Source organism: Corvus moneduloides, chromosome 3 (assembly GCF_009650955.1).
Source record: "Corvus moneduloides isolate bCorMon1 chromosome 3, bCorMon1.pri, whole genome shotgun sequence".
NCBI classification, from domain to species: domain Eukaryota; kingdom Metazoa; phylum Chordata; class Aves; order Passeriformes; family Corvidae; genus Corvus; species Corvus moneduloides.
In genome coordinates, this window is record NC_045478.1 from 1,014,361 (window position 1) to 1,040,905 (window position 26,545).

The 26,545-nt window shown below is 59.1% G+C and overlaps 2 protein-coding genes across 8 annotated transcripts in view; one reads left to right on the top strand and one right to left on the bottom strand.

Annotated features, from left to right (window-relative positions):
* The window catches only part of OTOF (otoferlin), an 81,016-nt gene extending 66,885 nt beyond the window's left edge, over positions 1-14,131 (bottom strand). For 2 of the 4 annotated variants that reach the window (XM_032104166.1, XM_032104163.1), the window contains exons 1-3: positions 13,795-14,130; positions 7,892-7,950; positions 4,107-4,195 (exon numbers count right to left, since the gene is read on the bottom strand). In XM_032104166.1, coding sequence (XP_031960057.1) covers positions 4,107-4,195; positions 7,892-7,950; positions 13,795-13,873 — 227 coding nt within the window. In that variant the 5' untranslated portion in view covers positions 13,874-14,130. Of the gene's footprint in view, positions 1-4,106; positions 4,196-7,891; positions 7,951-13,794 lie in introns of all 4 variants that reach the window. The other 2 variants (XM_032104164.1, XM_032104162.1) reach the window with 2 other exon arrangements.
* Positions 14,132-14,912: 781 nt separating this feature from the next.
* Positions 14,913-26,545, top strand: part of SCARA5 (scavenger receptor class A member 5) — a 35,492-nt gene continuing 23,859 nt past the window's right edge. Inside the window, exons 1-3 of one of the 4 annotated variants that reach the window (XM_032103285.1) lie at positions 14,913-15,088; positions 19,580-19,709; positions 24,038-24,150. In XM_032103285.1, coding sequence (XP_031959176.1) covers positions 24,039-24,150 — 112 coding nt within the window. In that variant the 5' untranslated portion in view covers positions 14,913-15,088; positions 19,580-19,709; position 24,038. Of the gene's footprint in view, positions 15,089-19,576; positions 19,710-21,793; positions 22,033-24,037; positions 24,151-26,545 lie in introns of those variants that run through there. The other 3 variants (XM_032103286.1, XM_032103287.1, XM_032103284.1) reach the window with 3 other exon arrangements.

Below are 26,545 nucleotides of genomic sequence, written 5' to 3' on the forward strand. Positions count from 1 at the left end.
TTTGATCCATGGGCAAGTCTGCTCCTGAAGCCAGGGAGAGGCTCTTTTTTGGGAATGGCATCATCCATCCATGCCTCCATCCATCCATCCCTCCATCCATTCCATCCATCATCATGGATCCATCCCTCCATTCCGTCCATCCCTCCATCCATCCCTCCATCCATCCCTCCCTCCATCCATCCCTCCCTCCATCCACCCATCCCTCCATCCATCCCTCCATCCATCCATCCATCCCTCCATCCATGCCTCCATCCATCCATCCCTCCATCCATTCCATCCATCATCATGGATCCATCCCTCCATTCCGTCCATCCCTCCATCCATCCCTCCATCCCTCCATCCATCCCTCCATCCATCCCTCCATCCATCCATCCATCCCTCCATCCATCCCTCCATCCATCCATCCATCCTCCCTGGGAACTGACAAGAGCCAAATCCTGGCACCTCCATCCTGGTTTGGTCCCCACTTCCAGACATCCCTGGAAAGGTGGGATAAGGAAAGCAGAGGGATTCCACAGCTTTTGGCCCCTTCCCAGGGAATTCTCCTGCTGAATCCTCATGGAAGTGTCCAAGGCCAGGTTGGACGGGGCTTGGAGCACCCTGGGATAGTGGAAGGTCTCCATTCCCATTTGGAACCTGCAGCTTTTCCATGGATGTCCAAATCCCTGCTTGGGCAATCCTGATTAATTCCAGCTGCTTCCTCTTGTGGCTCCCGCCTGGAGCTCAGAGCTCGCTCCGGAATGAGGAGCCTTTTTCCCTTTCCAGCCAAGTTGCAGCTTCATCCGGAATTGTGGGACTCCCTGGAATTAGAGCTTCCAAAATCGCTTCCCTCCTAATTATCCCCTTCACTCCACTTGCAGGAGCCCGTAATTGCTCCGGGTTCCTTTCCGCCTGGATAACCGGGAGAAATCCGGGACACTCCAGCTGCTCCAGCTCAGCAGCCTCCGGATAGTAAAAGTTGCCCCAGCCAAGTTTCTTCCCACTTTTCCTTCAGGAAAATTCCCATTAAATATAAATGGATTTTTCTTTGGGAGACAAGTGGAGTAGGATAACAAGGGAAGTCAGGTCTGGGTGTGGGAATATCCTGCCAGGCAATTAATTCGGGATGAGATTCCGGAAGCGGCAGTTTGGGTGCGTTTGGCTCGGTGTCGCTCCGAGTTTTGATCCAGAAATGAAAAGTTCCACAAAATCCGACGTGGCTGGAGCAGAAGGGGCCCCACACGAGGGGCTGCAGGCAGGGATTGGGCACCGAGGATTCCGGCATGGAATCCTGGAATGGTTTGGCTGGGAAGGGCCCTTAAATCCCATCCCATTCCAACTCCAACACCTTCCACTATCCCAGGCTGCTCCAAGCCCCGTCCAACCTTTCCTTGGACACTCCCGGGGATCCAGGGGCAGCCACAGCTTCCCTGGGAATTCCACCGCAGCCCCTCACAGGCAGGAATTCCATCCCAAAATCCCACGTAACTGCTCCGTGTGGGGAGGGCAGTTGGACAAGGGGGAACCCTCTGGCTCCGGAGTTCATTTTTCCCATTCTCCTGTTCCGGTACCGGATAATTTTCCGCGAATGAAACGAGGATCCCTCTGGAGACACGAAGGACTTGAGCCGTGCCAGGATCTCCGTGGCTGGAGAAGAACAAAGGACAGGACCAAGCTCCGCTTCCATCCCGGAGACTCCGGGGATGGATTAAACCCCTCGGAATCCGGCTCTTTGTGTCCCTGCCGGGTAACAGAGCAGCTCCCGCCTCTTCTCCATGGGATCGGTTTTCCATAGGAAAATTCTCTGTGCCCCCTGCTCCGGGTTTGGAATGTGGCTTTGGGCCTTTGGCCGGATCCCATTGCTGCTCCAGAGGAAAACAGGGACACGGAGGAGACGGAACCCCCCGGAGCAAAAGCTCCTGGGTTTTGTGCACGCTCCTGAAGGATTGGGATCTCTTCCCAGTGTTATCCCTGTTTTCTGCACGAGGAAAATCTGCTTGGAAAGGCTGGTCCAGGCTGTCCCAGAACTTTGAGAACGGGAGCACAGGGATGATGTTCCATAGCCACTGGATCACGGCTGCCTCTTGGATTCATTCCTGGTTGTGCCTTCGCTTTTTTCTGGATCTTCCCCTCTCCTGAGTGTGACTCCCATTCCCACATCCCTCAGGAATGTCCCATTGCAGCTTTTCCTGCTCAAATCCCAAAAATTTGGGATCTCAGATTTCCTCCATCCAGCCTTTCCCAGGGCCCGAAACCACGGGAAAACATCCCAGGAATTTTCTCCCATCTTGGAGGGACTCTGAAGGCGTCCCAGAGGAGCATGGAAAACAACTGAATCCCAGCAGGATCCCGGTGTTCCTACCCAGCTCATCCCGCCTTACACCAGGATTTTCCGGGATGGGATCAGATGGATTATTCCATGCCATGGGAATCTCCTGGGTTTTCTTCAGGGTGTGGAGGCCCCACGATTTTTGATCCTTCCCTCGTGTGGAGCTTTTCCAGTGGGAATTTCCACAGGCAGAATGTGGCCCTGCCCTTCATCCACCCGCACCTGGATGCTTTGGATGTGTCCTGGAGAGAACCCCAGCCTGGAGATTCCCAATCCAGGAGCTGGGGACAGGATTTTTGGGATGCCGGGGCCTGTTTGGAGGCTTAGGGGGCTTCTCCCTACATCCAACCCTGCCCTTTTCCTTGGATACTCAGCACCCTGGGAACACTCCCAGGGACCCTCCGGAGCCAGGATGAACCCGGCAGGATCCGGAGGTACCTGGATGAGGCCAAACAAGGATCATATTCCCGCTAATTGTCTGCTGCTGACGGCCACAGAGACAGGGAACAAAAGCAGCCCCTCAGATGCGACTCCCTCGTCATTCCGGAGGGTCTGGATCAGGTATCCCGCCTTTTTCCAGGCCTTTGATCAATGGTCTTCATCAGCCGCGTGTGAATTATTCACGGGGCGCCGGGATCAGCTTTCCCAGCCCCGCTGATCCCAACCTTCTCCCTCCTCTCCTCTTCCTCCAGCTGATTTGGGGGATGGGCCGGAGTTCCAGCACTGCTTTGCTTTGACGGGAATTCCTATCCCATATATTCCCGGCGTTCCTGGAGGGACGTTCCCAACCCTTTCCCTCCTCTCTCTTCCTCCTCTTCCAACTCAGTTCTGGACAGCCCACGGGATTTCTTTTCCCACATATTCCTTGCATTCCCAGAGGGATGTTCCCAACCTTCTCCCTGCTCTCCACTCTCCTTCTCCAGCTTCTTCCTGGATAAGAAGGATGGGCTGGAGTTCCATTACAGCCCCTCTTTAGTGGGATTTCTTTTCCCATTTATTCCTTGCACTCCTGGAGGGATGTTCCCAGAACCATCACAACCTCCTCCGACTTATTCCTGGACAAGGAAAATGGGCTGGAGTTCCAGCACTTCCTTGGTTTTGTGGGATTTCCTATTCCACATATTCCCAGCATTCCTGGAGGGATGTTCCCAGCACCAGCTCCTTTCTTTTCCTCCCCACCCTCCCAGCCAGGAATTTCTTCCCAAGATCCCACCCCAAGCTCCCCTTTCCCACTGGGAAGCCATTCCCTGCCTCCTCACCCTCCATCCTTTATCCCAAATCCCAAATTCCAGCTCTTTCAGAGCCCCTTTAGGCTCCAGGGGTCCTCATGGATCCATGTGGGAAGGGACCTTAAATCCCGTCCCATTCCAACCTCAACACTTTCCGCTATCCCAGGCTGCTCCAAGCCCTGTCCAACCTTTTCTTGGACACTTCCAGGGATGGGGCAGCCACAGAATCCCTGGACGCAATAAATCCAACACCTGCAGGATTTGGAAAATCTGGGAAAACACATTCCAGCATCAACTTCCACCTGGATAAGCCACCAGAAAATTCCAGTTTCCTTTAAAACACAGACATTTCATGGAAACAAATGGCACAACTCGGGGAAAAATCGGAGCTGAGCAGCACGGAATTCCTGGGGTGAATTCCTCACCCCCTGAGCTGCTCGCACGGCACTGGAAATTCCCAGGAAACTCCAACCGGTGCATTCCTCACCCTCCCGCCTCCGGACCAAACCGGAGCTGCCTCTTCCTGTGGGAAAAGATCCAGATGGGATCCTTGGGAAGGGAGGACTCACCTGTTGGTGAAGACTTTGCTGTAGTTGAACACTTGGATCTCCAGGATCTCATTCCCGTCGATGTAGGTCGCCACCGGCCAGCGGAAAGTCTGGGAAAAGGAGGAGAGGGATGAGCCAGGATCGTTGTGGGAAAAGGAGGAGAGAGATGAGCAAGGATCAGTTGGGAAAAGGAGGACAAGGATGATCCAGGAGTTTTTTGGGAAAAGAAGGAGATGGATGAGCCAGGATCGGTTGGGAAAAGGAGAGGGAAGAGCCAGGAGCATTCCAGGGAAAGGAGGAGAGGGATGAGCGAGGATCGGTTGGGAAAAGGAGGACAAGGATGATCCAGGAGTTTTTTGGGAAAAGGAAGAGAGGGATGAGGCAGGAGTGTTCCAGGGAGCTGCTGGGGGGGGATGAGGATGGGAAAAGGCCTCTTTTCCCAGGAAAAAGGCGTCAGGGCTCTTTTATAGGGATGTCGCTAAGGATGTGCCCAGCGCCAAATATTTTATGGATGCACACATGGAAAATATAAATCTAGACATTGGATGAGGATGGGAATATGGAGCCAGGCTGGGAGAGCTGGGAATGTCCAGCTGGAGAAGGGAAGGATCCAGGGAATCCTCGAAGCCACGTCCCGAGCCTGAAGGGGCTCCAGGAGAGCTGGGATTTGGGATAAAGGCTGGAGGGGCAGGAAGCAGGGAATGGCTTCCCAGTGGGAAAGGGGAGCTTGGGCTGGGATCTTGGGAAGGAATTCCCGTCTGGGCTGGAATTCCCAGAGAAGCTGTGGCTGCCCCTGGATCCCTGGGAGTGTCCCAGGAAAGGTTGGAGCAGCCTGGGATCACGGGAGGTGTTGGGGTTGCAATGGGATGATCCTTGAATTCCCTCCCCACCCAAAGCATTCCATAAAATAGAATCCCTTTCCTAATTTTTCTGCTTCCCAAGGCAAATCCCTCTTCCAGCCCAACCCCCTGAACTCCCGTTGGTTTCCCAAGCCCCAGAGCCTCCCAAATCCAAGCATCCCCCCTTCCCAAGCTGCTCCCGGTGCATCCCAGGCTGGGAATGTGCCGGAGGCAGCGGATCCGGGATCTCTCCCAGGAGCAGCAGAGCAGAACTGAAAACCACGGGAAGGGAATTTGCTCATCCAGCAAATTCCCAGGAAGGAACCGGTGCCTCTTCAGCACTTCCCCAGCCCTCATTCCCGAGCTATTTATTCCTGGTTTTAATTGTCTGCAGAGCCAAGGAAGCAAAGGAAAAATTACGGGAATATAAAAGGAAATGGGAAATGGTGCCAATGGATCCGGCACCGCTCTGGATCCTGCAGCAGGATTTATCCCAAGCTCTCCATGTGGGGACGGAATTCAGTCCTTCCCCTGCTTTTTCCTGGTTTTTTCCAATGGTTTTGATGCTCCAGGGATTGGATCCGGTGATAAAATCCCCCGGCAATCCCAAGATTATGGAACCAAGGAGTTGTTTGGGTTGGAAAAGCCCTCGGAGATCCCCAAATCCAAGAATTCCCAGTGCTGCCGAGGCCACCCCTGATCCGTGTCCCCACATCCACACGGATTTCAATCCCTCCCGGAATGGGGGCTCCACCACTGGACTGCCCTTTCCAGGAAGGAATTCTTCGGGAATACCTCTCTGGCCTGAGGAATTGTCCTGTTCCCACTTTTCAGGCCTCTGCACCATCAGCCCTCGGCTCCTTTTCCCAGGCAGAGGACAAAAATGGGAACTTTTCCAGCCAGGTTCCCTTGTCCCTGTCCAAGCTCCTTCCAAAGGGTCCCGAATGTGCTTTGGGGGCTCCAGATCCACCAAATCCAAGGAAATCCACTCCAAATCCAAGGAAAGGCAGAGAAAATGGCCGCGATTGTGGGGAGCCATGTCCAGGGATTCGGTAAAGTTTGGGATTGTGTTTGCCAAAGGAAAAGGGGGAAAATAAGTCTGGAAAAGTCACAGGTTGATCCAAGGGGTTTTCCACATGCTGGGAAAAAACCAACAGGGAAGGCCCTGGCACAGAATTCCCAGAGAAGCTGTGGCTGCCCCTGGATTCCTGGAAGTGTCCAAGGAAAGGTTGGACGGGGCTTGGAGCACCCTGGGATCGGGAATTCCCTGCCCATGGAATGGGATGGGATCGAAGTTCCCTTCCCACCCAACCCATTCCATGCTTCCATGGTTTGTGTTTCCTGGGATTGATGTGAGCAGCTCATCCCTCAGGGCCTGTTCGAAATTATCCCAGAAAACTGCAGCTCCACGGAATTCGGGCTCCTTCATTCCCGGAGATTTCCTTCCCTCCCGAGCTGTGGGAGATCTCCAGGAAAAGCCCCTCCAAGGTTAAACTCTTCGGGACGCAGCACGGAACGCAAACATTCCTGATTAACTGGGGAGCTGTGCGCAGCCTCTGGAATAGCCGGCAGGCTCCGGAGCAGCCGAGGATTTGCAGAGCTCGTTGAGGAACGAGGGAAAATAATTGGAAAAGAAACGGAGCGAAACCAAAGAAATGGAAACCACCGGGGCTTGAAATCCAAATCCTGCCTGGAGGCGGCCCCTGATTCATGGGAAGCGGTGGCAGGAAAAGAGGGAATTGCCATGGATTTTTCCAGCTCTGAGATCACAGAATCCAGGGATTATTGAGGTTGGAAAATCCCTCTGGGATCATCAAATCCAAGCTGTGGCTGATCCCCACCGGAGCCCCAAGTGCCACATCCAGGAATTCCTTGGAAACCTCCAGGGATGGGGACTCCAAACCTCCCCAGGAGCCTCTTCCAAGGCCTGGCCGCCCTTCCCCTGAGGAATTGTTCCCAAAATCCAACCTCCCTGGCACAGCCTGAGGCCGTTTTCCCTCGTCCCATCCCTGTTCCCTGGAATCAAAGCTCGATCCCACCCAGCCGCCACCTCCTGCTCCGGGATTTGGGATCTGCCATGGATAATCCAGGAGGTTTGAACTTAAAACATTCCCAGGTATTCCCTGTGCCAGCACGAGGGTGGTGATTCCCTGGATATTCCCCCAGCGGGAAGGATTTGATCCTCTGGGTCTGGGAATGCCTCCACGGCATCGAACACGGAGCCTGTGGCTGCTCCAGGAGGGAATCGCTTCCCTAAAAAAAACCTGGAATTCCAGGCTGGACACAGCTCCTGAGCCAACACGATCCAAACCATTCCCAAACAGAGCTTTCCAACGGCACGCGGTGAATGAGGGGGGAAAATCCCACAGGGTGGGAGATGGAATTTGATGTGGCTTGGAGAGGAAAAAATTCCCAAAATTATGGGATGTTCCAACCCTGTAAGTGTTCACGGGCTGGTTTGGGTGGGAAGGGACCTGAAATCCCATCCCATTCCATGGGCACGGACATCTCCCACCATCCCAGGCTGCTCCAAGCCTTTTCCTTGGCCACTTCCTGGGATCCAGGGGCAGCCACGGCTTCTCTGGGAATTCTGTGCCAGGGCCTCACTCTGAAGGAAAAAGAAGGAATTTCAAGGGGAAAAAATCCGACTTTTTCCTCCTGAGAGGAGGAACAACGGAGCCAAAATCCCAACCAGATTTTCCCAGCGTGGATGAACAAATTTTCCTGAAATTTCAGCAGAAAACGTGGAATTTTTTGTGGTTTTCATTTATTACCCCTTTGGAAAATGCCGTAGGGATTTTCCCACCTGTGTCCAGCCAGGAATCCCATTTGGGCCCTGCCAGGAAAAACCTTGGAGCAGACAACAAGGGTGGCAACAATAACTGGGAATAGGGATTTCACCGGGACTGGGAATCCTGGGAAAGCAAAAGGGATTTATGGGATAAAAGGATGGAAAAGTTCTCCCACCTCGTCAAACTTGGCCTCGTCCTCGCAGTTTTCCAGCACTCGGGTGTAGAAGGAAAGCCCTGGAGAGGGAAAAGAGGGACAACAGTTGCATGAAGGTGTGGGAGAGCCTGGGATTTTGGGATCTGCGGGTTGGGAACAGCCGGAAGGAAAATTCCGCCTGAATTCCATCTCCTGAGAGAGGCCCCTCGATCCTGTGGGACCTCCCTGCTCCAGCCCTTCCCAATCCAGGAGCATCCCAGCTTTTCCTGACGGCGGAATCTTTATCCGCCGGTTCTCCAGGAGGTATCCACGAGCGACATCCCTGATTTTCCAGCCCCATTCCCGAGAGGAAGCCTCTCCTGGCAGCTCATTACGATCCATCCGTGATCCATTAACTCCCGGCTCCCTAATTACCCCGGACACAAACGCAATTAAGCCGGACTCCAAGTGGGAATTCCCATGGGAAAGTGACTCTGGAAGAGCTCCGATCCTGCTGGAGCTTCCCAAAAAACGGGCCAGGTAATGAAAATTCCCTGTTTTCCTGCATTTTCCCTGAAGCCAGGCTGAAAAGCCGGAATTCCCGGAAAATCCTGGAGTCATCCCAGCTTTGTTTCCATGTGCGGAGCGAGGAGGGGGAGAAATGGAACCGCGACAGATCCGGGAGCCCTTTGGAGCCACCGAAATTCAATCCCATTCCCAAACCCCTGATGGAAAACTGGGAGAATCCTAAAGGCAAAGCTGAACCCCCCCCTCAGGATCCTCACAGGGCACAGGGATCCCTTGGGAATGTGGGAGTCAAATCCAAGGCTGTGGATGGAGAGGAAGCCCTGAAATTCTGGGATGGGAGTGGATTTTGGCCACGGAATCCATCTTTTCCTTCCACTTCCCGAGCAGGATCCACTCTCCCCCCTCCCTGGCTGCTCCCATGGATCCGGAATTCCATTTGTGCCTCAGTTTCCCTGGTTTGGAAAACACTGCAGCTCCCAGGATTCCCGGAAGAGGAGGAGCAGCGTCATCCCAAGGCCTTCCCACGCGGTGTCAGCCTCGGGAATGCTTCATCCCGGATTTCACTCCTTCCTCTCCCACCTGAGCCTGGGAGCTCCGCCGGATCCCTCGGGATGCGCTGCCGGAGGGAGAAGCTGGATGGGGCTGGCATCGGGAAGGGAATCCCTGTGCCAGGCTCGGGGATCCAGGAAAACCAGAGGAATGAGGAAAATCCAGCCGGGAGCTGGGAGAGGGCTCCTCATCCCATGGCCAAGGCTCCAAAGCTTTTCCAGAGGCGCTGGAAAAGGGCGGGAAGCTCTTCCCAATGGATTTTGGGACTGAGATCCAACCGGACACATTCCAGGCCTGGAATTCCAGGTCAATGTGCCTGGAATCCATCCTATCCCATCCCAGGGCAGGACAGGGCCCTGGTTAAGGAAGGAATCACGGAATTACTTCTCTTGGAAAAGCCCTCTGGGAGCCAGCCCAACATTCCCTGGTCCGTGTCCCCGAGTGCCGCATCCCCAGGGATTTCAATCCCTGCCGGAATGGGGATCCCGCTGCCCTGGGCAGCTGTGCCGGGGCTGGACAGCCCCTTGCAGGCAGGAATTGTTCCCAAGGAATTATTCCCAAGGAATTATTCCCCTGGGGGCCAGGATGGGGCTCAGGGCACCGTCTGTTTAATCCAAGCGCCAGAATTCCCTCAGGGATTTTAAGGAATTGCTCGGAGAGGACGAGGAGCCAGCAGGACTGAGCTGCCCGGCATTCCCAAACTTTCATGGAGCGAGGGGGCAGCAGAGCATTCCCAAAGACATGGAATGAGGGAGGAGCTCTCAGGCGGGTTGGAATGGGATGAGCTTGAGGATCCCTTCCATCCCAAATCATTCCACGATCCCAAGAGGATGGAAAACTCCCATCTTTCTGTTCCTGCTGCTGTTGGGATCCACGGTGTGGATGATCCCTAAGGATCATCCCGCTTATTTACCCGGACGGATTATTCCCATCCCCTCATCCCGAACCAGCTCCTGTGTCCCACGGAACGTTCCGGCCCAGATTCCAGCCCGGATTCCAGCCCCAGAGCTCTCCCACATCCCAAAATGTTCCGGCTGCCCATCCAAGAGGTTCCCGGGGATCGTCCCCGGAATTCCCCGTCCCTATGGAGCTGCTCTCTCGGTTTCCCTTCGGATACCAGGAATTTGGGAAAGATGCTGAGAGCCTTTGGAGCCGATCTTTCCCCTGCGGATCCGAGGTTTGCTGCAGCTTTGGAACCGGGAATGAGCAGGGAATGAGCCCAAATCCTTCTCCGGGCGCGTGCGAGGGATGGATCCATCCTGATCCACTTCCCCGCTGCCTTCCCCGATCCAACCGCACCTGGAATCGCTTCCCAATCCAACCCCACCTGGAATCGCTTCCCGATCCAACCCCACCGGGAATCGCTTCCTGATCCAACCCCACCGGGAATCGCTTCCCGATCCAACCGCACCTGGAATCGCTTCCCGATCCAACCCCACCGGGAATCGCTTCCCGATCCAACCGCACCGGGAATCGCTTCCTGATCCAACCCCACCGGGAATCGCTTCCTGATCCAACCGCACCGGGAATCGCTTCCCGATCCAACCGCACCTGGAATCGCTTCCTGATCCAACCCCACCTGGAATCGCTTCCCAATCCAACCGCACCTGGAATCGCTTCCTGATCCAACCCCACCTGGAATCGCTTCCTGATCCAACCGCACCGGGAATCGCTTCCCAATCCAACCGCACCTGGAATCGCTTCCTGATCCAACCCCACCTGGAATCGCTTCCCAATCCAACCGCACCTGGAATCGCTTCCCGATCCAACCGCACCTGGAATCGCTTCCCAATCCAACCCCACCTGGAATCGCTTCCCAATCCAACCGCACCGGGAATCACTTCCCAATCCAACCCCACCTGGAATCGCTTCCCGATCCAACCGCACCTGGAATCGCTTCCCAATCCAACCCCACCTGGAATCGCTTCCCGATCCAACCCCACCTGGAATCGCTTCCCGATCCAACCACACCTGGAATCGCTTCCCGATCCAACCCCACCTGGAATCGCTTCCCGATCCAACCGCACCTGGAATCGCTTCCCAATCCAACCGCACCTGGAATCGCTTCCTGATCCAACCCCACCTGGAATCGCTTCCCAATCCAACCGCACCTGGAATCGCTTCCTGATCCAACCCCACCTGGAATCGCTTCCCGATCCAACCACACCGGGAATCGCTTCCCGATCCAACCGCACCTGGAATCGCTTCCCGATCCAACCGCACCGGGAATCGCTTCCCGATCCAACCCCACCTGGAATCGCTTCCTGATCCAACCGCACCGGGAATCGCTTCCCGATCCAACCGCACCTGGAATCGCTTCCCGATCCAACCCCACCTGGAATCGCTTCCCGATCCAACCCCACCTGGAATCGCTTCCTGATCCAACCGCACCAGGAATCGCTTCCCGATCCAACCCCACCTGGAATCGCTTCCCGATCCAACCACACCGGGAATCGCTTCCTGATCCAACCGCACTGGGAATTGCTTCCCGATCCAACCGCACCTGGAATCGCTTCCCGATCCAACCCCACCGGGAATCGCTTCCCGAGCTGCTTCCAGCCCCTTTTAGCAGCTGGATTTTCCTGGCCAGGGCCTGGATGAGCCTGGGAAGAGGAATTCCCACCTGGAAGCACCAGGGAGATCAGCTTCATCCCAGCGTGACGCTCAATCCCCCTTTCCACAGGAACTCACGGAAGGAAAAGACCGGGAAAGAACCTCTGGACCCTGATCCGACTGTCCTGGAAGGCGACGCCGAATCCCTTCCTTGGAATTCCATCCCGGAATGGTTTGGGTGGGAAGGGACCTTGAATCCCATCCCGTTCCAGGGACACCTCCCACTATTCCAGGCTGCTCCAGCCTTTCCAGGGATTCTCTGGGAATTCCAATCCAGCCCCTCCCCACTCTCCCAGCTGGGAATTCCTTCCCAAGATCCCACCCCAAGCTCTCCTTTCCCAGTGGGAAGCCATTCCCTGTATCCTGTCCTGGGATGGATCCTGTCCGTCCCACAGGGAATTTGGGCCGGATTCGGGACCGGGAATGTTCCAAACTGGAAATTTGAGATCTCCCAGAGCTCACTGGGAAAATCCAAGGTGGCTTTTCCCGCCCTGCATCCCATTCCCGCTGCTGGGATTGCTCCAGGCTCCGAGTTAGCCGGGAATTCCGCCTCTTCCCGGGGATTTTCTTGGCGCTGGGAAGCAGCACAGGGAACTGAGGGTTAATTGGCCCTGGTTAATGATCCCAAGGTCGTTAAGAGCAGGGAAAGCTGATCCAGGCCGGCCATGGAATTCCTGGAATTCCCCCGCTTCCCTGAGCTGGGATCGCTCTTGCTGCCCTCATCCCACTCCGTCTCCATGGATTCCCAGCCGCTGGAAGAGGGATCCGGCCCCAGCCGGGATCCCATCCCGAGCCTTTCCCAAGCCTTGGAAAAGCTCTGGCAGCTCCCGAACTTCCACATTCCCGGGAAAATTGTTCCTCCTTCCCGTGGAAATCTTTGGAGCTGCTGCGGATCCCGGCGGGAATCGGAAGCCGCGGAATCCTCGGGAGAAATCCCGGCTGATCCCGGATCCCAGACCAGGATTCCTTCGGGATCTCTCCTTGGCACCCTCGGTCCTCCAAAGCCGTGATCCCACAGCCGGATTCCAGCTGGGACACGATCCCGGCTCCCGGCGGGAATTTCACCCCGGGAATTCACCCCCTTTTCCCTGGAGGAACCCGTGGGGAGGGGACCCCCAAAAGAGCCGCTTTGGGGTCGTGCGTGGGGAAACTGAGGCAGGGATGGATGCTGGGACTCCCCGAATCCTGATCCCCAAATCCTGTCCCCGAATCCCACCCCCCAAATTCCGGGTCCCCAGATCCTGACCTCCAATCCCGTCCGCCAAATCCTGTCCCCAACATCCCACTCCCAAATTCCTGTCCTCAAAATCCCGCTCCCAAATTCCTGCCCTCAAATCCTGACCCCAAACCTTGCCCCCAAAAATCCTGTTCCCAAATCCCACCCCCCAATCCTGCTCCCCCAAATCCCACCCCCCAATCCTGCTCCCAAATCCCATCCCCCAATCCTGCTCCCCCAAATCCCACCCCCCAATCCTGCTCCCAAATCCCATCCCCCAATCCTGCTCCCCCAAATCCTGCCCCCCTAAAATCCTGCTCCCCAAATCCCGATCCCTCAAATCCTTCTCCCCCAATTCCTGCCCCCCAAATCCCGCCCCCACAAAATCCTGTCCCCCCAAAATCCTGTCTCCCCAAATCCCACTCCCCACATACTGATCCCCCAAAATCCTGCATCCCAAATCCCGCACCCCCCCAAAATCCTGCCCCCCATATCCTGCACCCAAACCCTGCTCCCAAAATCCTGTCCCTCAAATCCCACTCCCCAAATCCTGCTCCCAAAATCCCAAATTCCTGCCTCCAAATCCTCCCCCTCGAACCCTGCCCCTCAAATCCCGCTCCCCAAAATCCTGTCCCCCAAATCCTTCCCCCCAAACCCTCTCAGACCCTGCCCCCCAAATCCTGACCCCAAAATCCCACACCCCAAATCTCGTTCCCCAAATCCTGTCCCCAAATCCTTTCCCTGAAATCCCGCTCCCCAAATTCCTGCACCCCAAATCCTGCTCCTCCAATCCTGTTCCTCAAAACCTCACCCCCAAATCCCGCTCCCCCAAATCCTTCCCCCCAAATCCCGCTCCCCAAATCCTGACCCCCAAATCCTTCCCCCCAAATCCTGCTCCCCCAAATCCTGCTCCCCCAAATCCTGCTCCCCAAATCCCTCTCCCCCAATTCCTGCACCCCAAATCCTGCTCCACTAATCCTGTCCCCACATTCCGGCGGCCCAAATCCCGATCCCAAATTCCCGTCCCCGCTCCCGGTACCCCGGAACGCCGCCTTGGCGATGCGGTCGCCTTTGCCGCGCAGGCCGGAGACGGAGCGGAGCTGCAGCACCAGAGCCATGGGGGGACCCCGCGGGGGGCTCGGGACGGAGCCGGGGGGCGCCGGGGCGGGCTCGGGGTGGTCCCGGTGCGGATCGAGGTGCTCGGGGGCGGTCTCGGTGCGGATCGAGGTGCTCGGGGTGGTCCCGGTGCGGATCGAGGTGCTCGGGGCGGTCCCGGTGCGGATCGAGGCGCTCGGGGGCGGTCCCGGTGCGGATCGAGGTGCTCGGGGTGGTCCCGGTGCGGATCGAGGTGCTCGGGGTGGTCCCGGTGCGGATCGAGGTGCTCGGGGTGGTCCCGGCGCGGATCGAGGCGCTCGGGGGCGGTCCCGGTGCGGATCGAGGCGCTCGGGGGCGGTCTCGGTGCGGATCGAGGTGCTCGGGGTGGTCCCGGTGCGGATCGAGGTGCTCGGGGTGGTCCCGGGGCGGTCTCGGAGCAGAGCCCGGGGCGGTCCCGGCGCGGTTCGAGGTGCCCGGGGCAGTCCCGAGGCGGTCCCGGTGGCTGATGCGATCCAGCTGCGCTGCCCGGTGCTCGGTGCAGAGCTCGGGGTGGTGCCGGGGCGGTCTCGGAGCGGAGCCCGAGGTGGTCCCGGGGCGGTTCCCGGTGCCTGACGCGGTCCCGGTGTGGTCCCGGTGCAGAGCCCGGTGCAGAGCGAGGTGCCCGGTGCCTGATGTGGTCCCGGTGCGGAGCCCGGTGCAGAGCCCGGGGAGGTGCCCGGAGCCTGATGAGGTCCCGGTGCCTCCCGGTCCGGTCTCGGTGCCGCGCTCCGGAGCTCAGCTCGGTGCGGTCCCGGTCCCGGTGTGGTCTCGGTGCCGGTGCCGCGCTCCGGAGCTCAGCTCGGTGCGGTCTCGGTGTGGTCTCGGTGCCGGTGCCGCGCTCCGGAGCTCAGCTCGGTGCGGTCTCGGTGCCGGTGCGGAGCTTCCCCCGCTGCCAGCGCTGAATTATTCAGCAGCGGAGCCGCCCCTCCCCTCCCTCGAACCCCTCCCACCCTTCCCTTCCCTTCCCTCCTCCTTCTCCTTCTCCTTCCCTTCCCTTCCCTTCCCTTCCCTTCCCTTCCCTTCCCTTCCCTTCCCTTCCCAGCCGCGGGAGGCCGGGAATGGGGAAACTGAGGCACGGCTCCACGAGGCTGCAACCTCGGCATAAGGGCGAGCACCCCCCGCCCGCCCTTCCCAAAATTCCCGGGAATGTCGCGGAGGAGCTGAGCCGGCCCCGCCTCTGTTTGGAAGAGCGAACCCAGGTGAGCGTCAGCGCCAGAGGGAGAGGAGCGAGCGGGAAAGCTCCGGGAATCCTGGAATTCTTCGGGCTGGAAAAGCCCAACCGCCCCCCCTCCCTCCAGGCCACCCCTGATCCAGGTCCCCCCAAATCCACAGGGATCTGAAATCCCTCCAGGAATGGGGACCCCAGCCCTGCCCTGGGCAGGATGAGGCGGTCGGGAATTCTCTTGGTGTCCCGAGAACAGAGGGAGGGACCCCAAGGAAAAGCGGGAGCGATGAGGATGGAGCCGCTGGAATGCGGGGAGCGGGGCTGGGAGGAGGCGGCTGCTCCTGGAATCCGGGAATTGTGGAATTGTTGAGGCTGGGAAAATTGCTGAGGTTGGGATAAACCACCCCAAAATGGGGGTGCAGCCCTGCAACGGCCCCAAAAATGGGATAAATCACCCCAAAACGGGGGTGCAGCTATGCAAAAGTCCCAAAAATGGGATAAATCACCCCAAAACGGGGGTGCAGCTATGCAAAAGTCCCAAAAATGGGATAAATCACCCCAAAACGGGGGTGCAGCTATGCAAAAGTCCCAAAAATGGGATAAATCACCTCAAAGTGGGGGTGCAGCCCTGCAACGGCCCCGAAAATGGGATAAATCACCCCAAAGTGGGGGTGCAGCCCTGCAACGGCCCCGAAAATGGGATAAATGACCCCAAAGTGGGGGTGCAGCCCTGCAACGGCCCCGAAAATGGAATAAATCACCCCAAAGTGGAGTGCAGCCCTGCAACAGCCCCGAAAATGGAATAAATCACCCCAAAACGGGGGTGCAGCCCTGCAACAGCACCAAAAAATGGGATAAATCACCCCAAAGTGGGGGTGCAGCCCTGCAACGGCCCCGAAAATGGGGTAAATCACCCCAAAGTGGGGGTGCAGCTCCCCCAGTGAGGTCCCTGGGGGAGGAGCGGGCACTGTCCCAGAGACCCCAAAGCGCCCCCAGACGCCAAATCCTCCCCATCCCGGGAGGCTCCCGGGCGTTCCCACCTATGAATCCATGGGATTTGTGTTTTTCGGGAATTCTGCCCCATCCCGGGACAAACCGGGCCGTTCCCACCTCTGAATCCACGGGATTTCCGCTTTCCGGGAATTCTGCCCCATCCCGGGAGGATCCCCAGGGCGTGGATCCAGCGGGATCCCGGGATGGGGACATTTCCTTGGCTCTGTCCCTCCTTCTGTCCCCGCACCTCGTTCCCGGCTCTTTCTCTGCCTTTTCCCGTCCCTCTCTCCCGCATTCCCTGTTCCATAAAATCCACATTTCCCGCTCCGGAATTCCAGCGATTATTTGGGATCATTTCAAGAAAATCCATGGTTTTGGCTTTGGCTCCCGGGCTCGTTGGCTCCGGAATTCCGGTGATTATTTGGGATCATTTCAATACCGGACCGGAACGAGCCTCCCCCCAAAACGAGGCCAAATCCCAAAATAAACCCCAAAACCGGGATAAAGCCCCCCAAAAAGGAGAGGGAATTCTCTGGGAATTCCAGCCCAGTCCCTCCCCACCCTCCCGGCCGGGAATTCCTTCCCCAAATCCCACTTTCCAGGATGAAACGATTCCTTTCCATGATTCCCCCGCCTCCAATCCCTGCTCCAGCGCTGCCATCCCGAAATTCCAGCGGCTGCGATCGGGAGGGATCTCCCGCTGCGGATCCCACACGAACGGGGAATCGCCGAGCGCCGGGACACCGGGAATGGATCCCACCGGGAATGGATCCCACCGGGAATGGATCCCACCGGGAATGGATCCCGGGGCGGGCGAGCAGGGGTGGCTGGGATCTTGGGAAGCGATTCCTCCCTCTCGGAGCTTCCAGGGACGCAATTCCCGAGCTCCTGGGGCCCCCTAAAGGCCCGCATTGGGAGCGAGCCCGGGAGTGGGAAAAATCCACGGAAAGGCCCCAAAATCCCTCCCTTGGAATCTCAGATGGGGGCGCGGAGCCGGCCCGGATCCAAAGGGGGATTCGGGATCGCCCGTTCCAGGTGGGAACATCCCCGAAGCCCAAAAGGAGCTCCGGGATCAGATCCCGGCCCTGCCTGGCCGGGGCAGCGCTGAGATTCCGCCCTTCCCGTTAAAGATCCCACAGAATTCCCGGATCCCCGGGGGTTTTCCTGCATTTCCCTCCTCTTCCCTGCTTTTCCCAGCTTTTTCTTCCTCTTTTTGTTTCATTTTTCTTCGTTTTCCCCCTTTTTTTTTGGCCTTCATTCCCACCTTTCCCTTCTTTCCCCTTTTCTCCCCTTCTCCCTCTCTTTTTCCCATTTTTCCTTTGCTTTCCCCCATTTTCCTTCACTTTTCCCCATTTCCTGCTGTTTTCCTTCATTTTTAACCCTTTCCCTCAGTTTTCCCTTCGCTTTTCCCCATTTTCCTGCTTTTCCTTCTCTTTTTCCCATTTTCCTTCACTTTCCCCCATTTTCTTTCACTTTTCCCCATTTTCCTGCTGTTTTTCCTTCATTTTTACCATTTTCCCTCAGTTTTCCCTTTGCTTTTTTCCCATTTTTCCTTCACTTTCCCCCATTTTCCTGCCTTTTTCCCCTCCATTTTTACCCCTTTCCCCCCAGTTTTCCCTTTGCTTTTTTCCCATTTTTCCTTTGCTTTTCCCCATTTTCCTGTCTTTTTTTCCCTCCATTTTTACCCTTTCTCCTCAGTTTTCCCTTTGCTTTTCCCCATTTTTCCCGGTGTTCCCCATTTCCCCCCCCCCCCCAGACCCCCAAATCCCCCCCAATTTGGGGTTTCCCCAAAACCCCCCCGATGCGCTGGGGGCGGGGGGAAATGGGGAACACCGGGAAAAATGGGGAAAAACAAAGGGAAAACTGAGGAGAAAGGGTAAAAATGAAGGAAACCAGCAGGAAAATGGGGAAAAGCAAAGGAAAAATGGGAAAAAGAGAGGGAGAAGGGGAGAAAAGGGGAAAGAAGGGAAAGGTGGGAATGAAGGCAAAAAAATGGGGGAAAACGAAGAAAAATGAAACAAAAAGAGGAAGAAAAAGCTGGGAAAAGCAGGGAAGAGGAGGGAAATGCAGGAAAACCCCCGGGGATCCGGGAATTCTGTGGGATCTTTAACGGGAAGGGCGGAATCTCAGCGCTGCCCCGGCCAGGCAGGGCCGGGATCTGATCCCGGAGCTCCTTTTGGGCTTCGGGGATGTTCCCACCTGGAACGGGCGATCCCGAATCCCCCTTTGGATCCGGGCCGGCTCCGCGCTCCCATCTGAGATTCCAAGGGAGGGATTTTGGGGCCTTTCCGTGGATTTTTCCCACTCCCGGGCTCGCTCCCAATGCGGGCCTTTAGGGGGCCCCAGGAGCTCGGGAATTGCGTCCCTGGAAGCTCCGAGAGGGAGGAATCGCTTCCCAAGATCCCAGCCACCCCTGCCCGCCCGCCCTGGGATCCATTCCCGGTGGGATCCATTCCCGGTGGGATCCATTCCCGGTGTCCCGGCGCTCGGCGATTCCCCGTTCGTGTGGGATCCGCAGCGGGAGATCCCTCCCGATCGCAGCCGCTGGAATATCGGGATGGCAGCGCTGGAGCAGGGATTGGAGGCGGGGGAATCATGGAAAGGAATCGTTTCATCCTGGAAAGTGGGATTTGGGGAAGGAATTCCTGCTCCTGCAGAGCTGGGGGAGGCCCCTTGTCCATAAAACCATGGAATTGTTGAGCTTGGAAAAGCCCTCGGAGCCCACGGATCCAACCATTCCCGGCACTGCCGGGGCCACCCCGGTTCCAGCTCCCACCCCAAATCCACAGGGATTTCGATCCCACCGGGAATGGGGGCTCCAGCCCCTCCCCGGGCAGCTGGAAGGGCTGGAAAACCTTTCCAGGCAGGAATCGTTCGCAAAATCCAACCTGGACCTCCCTTGGTGCAACGCCCAGGATCCAAATCCCATCCGAAAATCCCTGGGAATCCCGGTGCGCTTTCCATCAAATCACCAGCCTGGAGTCGGGCACCGGCTCGGAGAGAGGTTCCTGCAGGAAAACATCGCCAGGAAAACCATGGAAAGGGAAATTCCTCATGGAATTCGCATCACGGGGAGGTTTGGGTGGGAAGGGCCCTTAAATCCACCCCCATTCCATGGGCTGGGACACATTCCCTGATCCCAGACTGCTCCAGCCCGGCCTGGGAACGCTTCCAGGGATCCGGGGGCCGCCACAGGATCTGCAGGATTTGGGATTTGCTCCCAAGTCTGATCCAGCTTTTCCTCCCGGGGATCCGCGGGGTTGCTGGGAGAGGGTTTGGGAAGGGATTTTGGGGCTCTTTTCCTGCTCCACATTCCCAAAAAACCAGCTCGGATCCCGACTGCTTCCGTGTTCCCTCCCGGCTGGATTTCCTCATCTCCAAGGGCTTTTCCCACCTCAACAATTCCATGATTCCATGGGATGGGTTTGACCTCCGCTGGCACCAGAAGTCATTCCCGTCTCCGGAGCAGCTTTTATCCCGTTTTAATCGCTTTAAATCCCGTTTTTCCTCTCTCGTTCCTCTTTTCCAGCAGAATCCCGCAGGGCGAGGCTCCCCCGTGCCGGAATCCAACCCGGACCCATCCCAGAACAAATCCATGGATGGAAACCGAGGAGGAGGAAAAGCTCCGAACGCTCGGTCCCGCTGGAATCTCCCGAAATCCAGTGAAATATTTCCACTTTTTCGCCTTTCCTGGGATAAAGGACAATTCCTGGCCCTTCCCTTCATCCCGGATTGTCATTCCCTGCTCCCACCGAGCCGCGGCCGAGGAGTTTGGGATCATCCCAGACTCTCCGTGCCTCAGTTTCCCTGCGGATTCAGCGCTCCTCTCCCCATTCCCGGGGTTTTGGATGCTCCTGCCGGCCGGGAATTGGGAGTGGAAGGATGGGAATTCCCTGGAGCTGGGACACGGATCCGCCTCGTTCCCTCCGGGAAGGAATTCCAGGGGGAAACTCCGCCCTTTTCCACCTGGGGGGACGCTCCTGCTTCTCTTCCCTGGGGATATTCCAGCCCCTGCTTCTCCCGGGAATGTTCCGGCCTCGCTTTTCCCTCTCCCGGTTCCGCCGGGAATATTCCAGCCCCGATTCCTCCTCTCCCGGTTCCCCCGGGAATATTCCAGCCCCGATTCCTCCGGGAATATTCCAGCCCCGATTCCGCCTCTCCCCGTTCCTCCGGGAATATTCCAGCCCCGATTCCTCCTCTCCCGGTTCCCCCGGGGAATATTCCAGCCCCGGTTCCCCCGGGAATATTCCAGCCCCGATTCCTCCTCTTCCCGTTCCCCCGGGAATATTCCAGCCCCGGTTCCGCCTCTCCCCGTTCCCCCGGGAATATTCCAGCCCCGATTCCGCCTCTCCCCGTTCCCCCGGGAATATTCCAGCCCCGGTTCCCCCCTGCCCCTGACCTGATTTCCCGAGGGATGCTCCTGCCCCGGTTCTCCCTGGCCCGGTTCCCCCGGGATGTGCTCCTGTCCCGTTTTCCCCTCTCCGGGTATTCCCAGCAGATTCTCCTCCCCATTTTTTCCCGGGGGACGCTCCTATCCCGGTTCCCCGTGTCCCGGTACTCCCGGCAGATGTTCCCGCCGCGTTTTTCCCGGGAGATGCTCCTATCCCGGTTTCCCCCATCCCGGTACCCCCGGGAGATGCTCCCGGCCCGGTACCCCCGGTTCCTGTCCCGGTACCTCCGGGATGTGCTCCTATCCCGGTTCCCCCTATCCCGATCCCTCCTGGGACATGTCCCTGCCCCGTTTCTCCCGGGAAATCCCCGTTTCCTATCCCGGTTCCCCTTATCCCGGTAACTCCGGGAGATTCTCCTCTCCCGTTTTCCCCTTATCCCGTTCCTGCCCCGTTTCTCCCGTGGGACGCTCCATTCCCGCTTCTCTCTTCCCCTGCCCCTCTCCCGGCCCGGGGCGGGCGCTGGAGCGGCGGGGGGAGCCCGGCCCCGGTGGGACGGAGGGAGGGAAGGAGGGAGGGAAGGGGCGGAGGATCCCGGCCCCGGTGGGACGGAGGGAGGGAGGGAGGGAGGGAAGGGGCGGAGGATCCCGGCCCCGGTGGAAAGGAGGGAGGGAGGGAGGGAGGGAAGGGGCGGAGGATCCCGGCCCCGGTGGGAAGGAGGGAGGGAAGGAGGGAGGGAAGGGGCGGAGGATCCCGGCCCCGGTGGGACGGAGGGAAGGAAGGAGGGAGGGAAGGGGCGGAGGATCCCGGCCCCGGTGGAAAGGAGGGAGGGAGGGAGGGAGGGAAGGGGCGGAGGATCCCGGCCCCGGTGGGAAGGAGGGAGGGAAGGAGGGAGGGAAGGGGCGGAGGATCCCGGCCCCGGTGGGACGGAGGGAAGGAAGGAGGGAGGGAAGGGGCGGAGGATCCCGGCCCCGGTGGAAAGGAGGGAGGGAAGGGGCGGAGGATCCCGGCCCCGGTGGAAAGGAGGGAGGGAAAGGGCGGAGGATCCCGGCCCCGGTGGGAAGGAGGGAAGGAAGGAGGGAGGGAAGGGGCGGAGGATCCCGGCCCCGGTGGGACGGAGGGAGGGAGGGAGGGAGGGAGGGAGGGAGGGAGGGAAGGGGCGGAGGATCCCGGCCCCGGTGGGAAGGAGGGAAGGAAGGAGGGAGGGAAGGGGCGGAGGATCCCGGCCCCGGTGGAAAGGAGGGAGGGAAAGGGCGGAGGATCCCGGCCCCGGTGGGAAGGAGGGAGGGAAGGAGGGAGGGAAGGGGCGGAGGATCCCGGCCCCGCTCCCGTTCCCCGCCTACAAAAGGCTCCGGGCCGGGCGGGCCCCGCTCCCAGCGCCGGGACCCCGCACCCATGGGCGGCTGCCGGGCCCCTCCGCGCCCCCGCGGAGCCGCCGCCGCTCAGCCCCGGGGGTCCCCTCGCCGCCCTCGGCCTCCTGTCCCGGCCACCTCCGGGGCGCAGCCCGGGGACTGAGGGAAATCCCGGGGACTGAGGGAAATCCCGGGGACTGAGGGAAATCCCGGGAAGAGACCACGGGAAGAGCTCGGGCCCGCGGGTGAGTGCGGACAGCGGGGACCGGGAGCGCCGGGAGCGGGGCTGGAGGAGCCGCCGAGCCCCGGGGGGTGCGCGGGGAGGGAGAGGCTCCGGTCCCGGTTCCCCCCGGGAATGCTCCAGTCCCGAATCCCTCTGTCCCGGTTCTCCAACCGGGAATGCTCCAGTCCCGAATCCCTCTGTCCCGGTTCTCCAACCGGGAATGCTCCAGTCCCGAATCCCTCTGTCCCGGTTCCCCCCGGGAATGCTCCAGTCCCGAATCCCTCTGTCCCGGTTCTCCAACCGGGAATGCTCCAGTCCCGAATCCCTCTGTCCCGGTTCTCCCCGGGAATGTTCCAGTCCCGAATCCCTCTGTCCCGGTTCTCCCCGGGAATACTCCAGTCCCGAATCCCTCTGTCTCGGTTCCCCCCGGGAATGCTCCAGTCCCGAATCCCTCTGTCTCGGTTCCCCCCGGGAATGCTCCAGTCCCGAATCCCTCTGTCCCGGTTCTCCCGGGAATGCTCCAGTCCCGAATCCCTCTGTCCCGGTTCTCCAACCGGGAATGCTCCAGTCCCGAATCCCTCTGTCCCGGTTCTCCCGGGAATGCTCCAGTCCCGAATCCCTCTGTCTCGGTTCCCCCCGGGAATGCTCCAGTCCCGAATCCCTCTGTCCCGGTTCTCCCCGGGAATGTTCCAGTCCCGAATCCCTCTGTCCCGGATCCAAGCGGGAATGCTCCAGTCCCGAATCCCTCTGTCCCGGTTCTCCCCGGGAATGTTCCAGTCCCGAATCCCTCTGTCCCGGTTCTCCCGGGAATACTCCAGTCCCGAATCCCTCTGTCCCGGATCCAAGCGGGAATGCTCCAGTCCCGAATCCCTCTGTCCCGGTTCTCCCCGGGAATGTTCCAGTCCCGAATCCCTCTGTCCCGGATCCAACCGGGAATGCTCCTGCCCTTTTTCCTTCCCCCTGTCCCCGTTCCCTGGGGGATTCTCCTGCCCCGGACTCCCCAGGCGAGTTCTGAGAGAGCCCCCGGAATTCATGGATGGCATTTCCCCCTTGGAAGCGGGACCAGGAGCTGGGAATGCTGCTGGTTTAACTGGGACAAAACTCCGGCGGCACCAGAGGCACAACAATCCCGGGAAAACAGAATCCATGGATCCGTGGCCCTGCTCCAAACCCCGTCCAGTCTGGCCTCGGACACTGCCAGGGATCCAGGGGCAGCCGGGGATTCCCTGGGAATTCCAGCGCAGCCGGGAATTCCTTCCCAAGATCCCAGCCCGAGCTCCCCTTTCCCAGGGAAATCCCTCCATTCCCGCCTCTCCCAGCCTGCCATTGGATCCAGCCCCATCCCGACTCCTCTGCGGGAAGGAATTCCGGCCTCCAGGCCCTTCCCTGGGAATCTCGGCACTCCAGGAAGGCTCTCCCTTCCCTTTCCCATCCCCGACTTCCAGAAAAACCCCTGGCCATGGATTCGGAGCCTCCTGCATCCCACAATCCAGGAATGCTTTGGCTGGGATCCACGCAGCTTCAATCCCATCCCATTCCAAGGCCGGCACCTCCCCCGATGATCCCAGGCTGCTCCAGCCTTTCCTTGGGCCCTGCCAGGGATCCGGGCATTCCCTGGGAATTCCAGCGCAGCCGGGAATTCCTTCCCAAGATCCCAGCCCGAGCTCCCCTTTCCCACTGGGACGCCATTCCCTGCCTCCTGCCCCTCCAGCCTTTATCCCAAATCCCAGCTCTCCTGGAGCCCCTTTAGGCTCGGGAAGCGGCTCCGAGGATTCCCTGGATCCTTCCCTTCTCCAGCTGAACATTCCCAGCTCTCCCAGCCTGGCTCCAGAGGGGCTCCAGCCCTCGGAGCAGCTCTGGGTTCTCCTCCGGCCTCGCTCCAGCAGCTCCGTGTCCTGCTGATTTTGGGATCCCGGAGCTGGGGGCTCACCTGCTCCATCCCAGAGCCGGAGCCCGGCAGGGATTGGCCGGGATTGGGATACACCAAGCACCTGATTCCAGCTGGTATTCCCGTTTTTCCCCGGCAGGATGGAGAACAAGGCCGTGTATCTCCGCACCTTCTCCGAGCGGGAGAGCGGATCCGTCCTGGAGGAGCCCTTCGAGGGAAGGAGCCTTTCCAAGCTGAACCTCTGCGAGGACGGTGAGGGCGGATCCACCTCCGGATCCACCTCCGGATCCACCTCTGGATCCACGGGGGCAATGGGAGCACGGAGAGCTCCTGGGAGCTGGGATTGCTCGGGAAGGAGCTCCGGATTCGGCTCCACGTGGGCAGAGGTGTCCGGAATGAGCTCCGTGCTCAGTTCCGGCGTCCAGGCAGGATTCCCTGGGAAACGGGGATGGATCCTGTGGTGGGAGCAGCACTGGGATGTGTCTCCAGCACAGGTTTTCCAGGGATTCTGTGGCTGCCCCTGGATCCCTGGCAGTGTCCAAGGAAAAGTTGGATGGGGCTTGGAGCAGCCTGGGATCGTGGGAGGTGCCGGGGTTGGAATGGGATGGGATTCAAGGTCTCTTCCCACCCAAAGCATTCTGGGATTCCGGGATCAAGGAGGCTCAGAATCCATCCCGAGGGATTTTTATGGAAGTCGGGGATGGAAAAGGGAAGAAAAGGGAAGGGAGGCCCTTCCTGGAGTGCCGAGATTCCCAGGGAAGCCCCTGGAGCCTGAAATTCCTTCCCACAGAGGAGTCGGGATGGGGATGGATCCAATGCCAAGCTGGGAGAGCTGGGAATGTCCAGCTGGAGAAGGGAAGGATCCAGGGAATCCTTGGAGCCCCTTCCCGAGCCTAAAGGGGCTCCAGGAGAGCTGGGATTTGGGATAGAGGGGCAGGAGGGGCAGGAGGCAGGGAATGGCTTCCCAGTGGGAAAGGGGAGCTTGGGGTGGGATGTTGGGAAGGAATTCCCGGCTGGGAGGGTGGGGAGGGGCTGGGAACATCCAGCTCCGGATGAATTCCTTCCGGGAATGCTGCGAGGGGCTCATGGAGGTGATTCCAAGGGCACCTGTGGGGGTCTCCAGCCCCGGGCTAGGAACAGCTTTGGATCCAGAGGGTGGATTTCCCATCCAGGCCATCCCTGGGGGTTGATCCCATTCCCAAAGGTTGATATCCCTGCTCCCGCCTCTTCCCAGCTTCCCGCAGGCCGATCCTGCCGTTCCCATCCTTTCCCAGCGGCAAACAGCTGCGAGAGCCGGGAGGGAAGGGTCGGAGCCCTCCAGGACTGATCCCAGCATTCCCAGCAAATCCCTTTCCCCGGGAAGGCTCGGAGGTACCTCCCTGGCTTTGGGATTTTTTATGGAAGTCCGCCTGGAATTTTCAGGGCTCATCCATAACTCATCCCAGCCTTCCAGGGAAGCCCATTCCCACGGGGGAGAAGTCTCTGGAGGGAGATTTCTGGGAAGGGGCAGGACTAGGCCGTTCCCGGGGATGGCACCACCCGGATCCCGCCTGGATCCATGGGAAACTCCCGCCGGGGGGGCCCGAGGATCCATCGGGAGAGGGATCCAAGCTTTGCGCCCGCCCAGGAACAGCATTCCCGCACCTTTTCCAGGGTTTTGGGGACCCCGCATCCCGCTTTCCCGAGGAGCGGGCGGGTCGCGGCTGCTCTCCCTGGAGCCTGGGCAGGGGCAGGAAATGTTCGCTTTTCCTTGGAATCCGGCCGGAGCCTTTCCCTGGGCCCGGGCTGTGCAAATCCTCCTTCCAAGGGCCGGGAATGGGAGTGGGTGGATCGGGGCGCGCCGCCAGCTCCTCCCGGAGTGTCCCAGGAGCCGCTGGAAGTGCGAGTGTCAGGAAAACATCGCCGCTCTCCTCATCCCGCAGCCCGCGGCTCCAGGAATTCCGGGGTGGGAGCGCGGGCTGAGATCCGTCCCGCATTCCCTCGGGATCGCCGCCTGCATCCCTGAGCTCATTCCCGAGCTCCAAAGCCGGGCTGGGTTTCGGGATCCGCCCGCTGGAACCCTTTCCCGGCTGGAGGCTTTTCCAAACATCGCCGTTTTCCCGGGATGGACACACCGGGACAACGGCGGAGCTTGGGAAGGACAAGGATGCCCTGGAGAAGGGTCCTGGAATGCTGGGACCCCTCCCGCAGTCCATCGGTTCCATCTCCGGAATTCCAAGGAGCAGCGAGATCCCACCGGGATCTGAGCTCCGGCCCCATGGATGGGGCGAGATCCCACCCGGACATCGCCGGGTAGGGATGGAATTGCTCCTGGACAGGGAACGAGATCCCAAATCCCGGCAGGGATGGTCCGGGCTGGAGCTGGGAATTGCTCCTGGACAGGGAACGAGATCCCAAATCCCGGCAGGGATGCTCCAGGCTGGAGCTGGGAATTGCTCCTGGAAAAGGAATGAGATCCCAAATCCCGGCAGGGATGCTCCAGGCTGGAGCTGGGAATTGCTCCTGGACAGGGAATGAGATCCCAAATCCCGGCAGGGATGGTCCGGGCTGGAGATGGGAATTGCTCCTGGACAGGGATGAGATCCCAAATCCCGGCAGGGATGGTCCGGGCTGGAGATGGGAATTGCTCCTGGAAAAGGAATGAGAT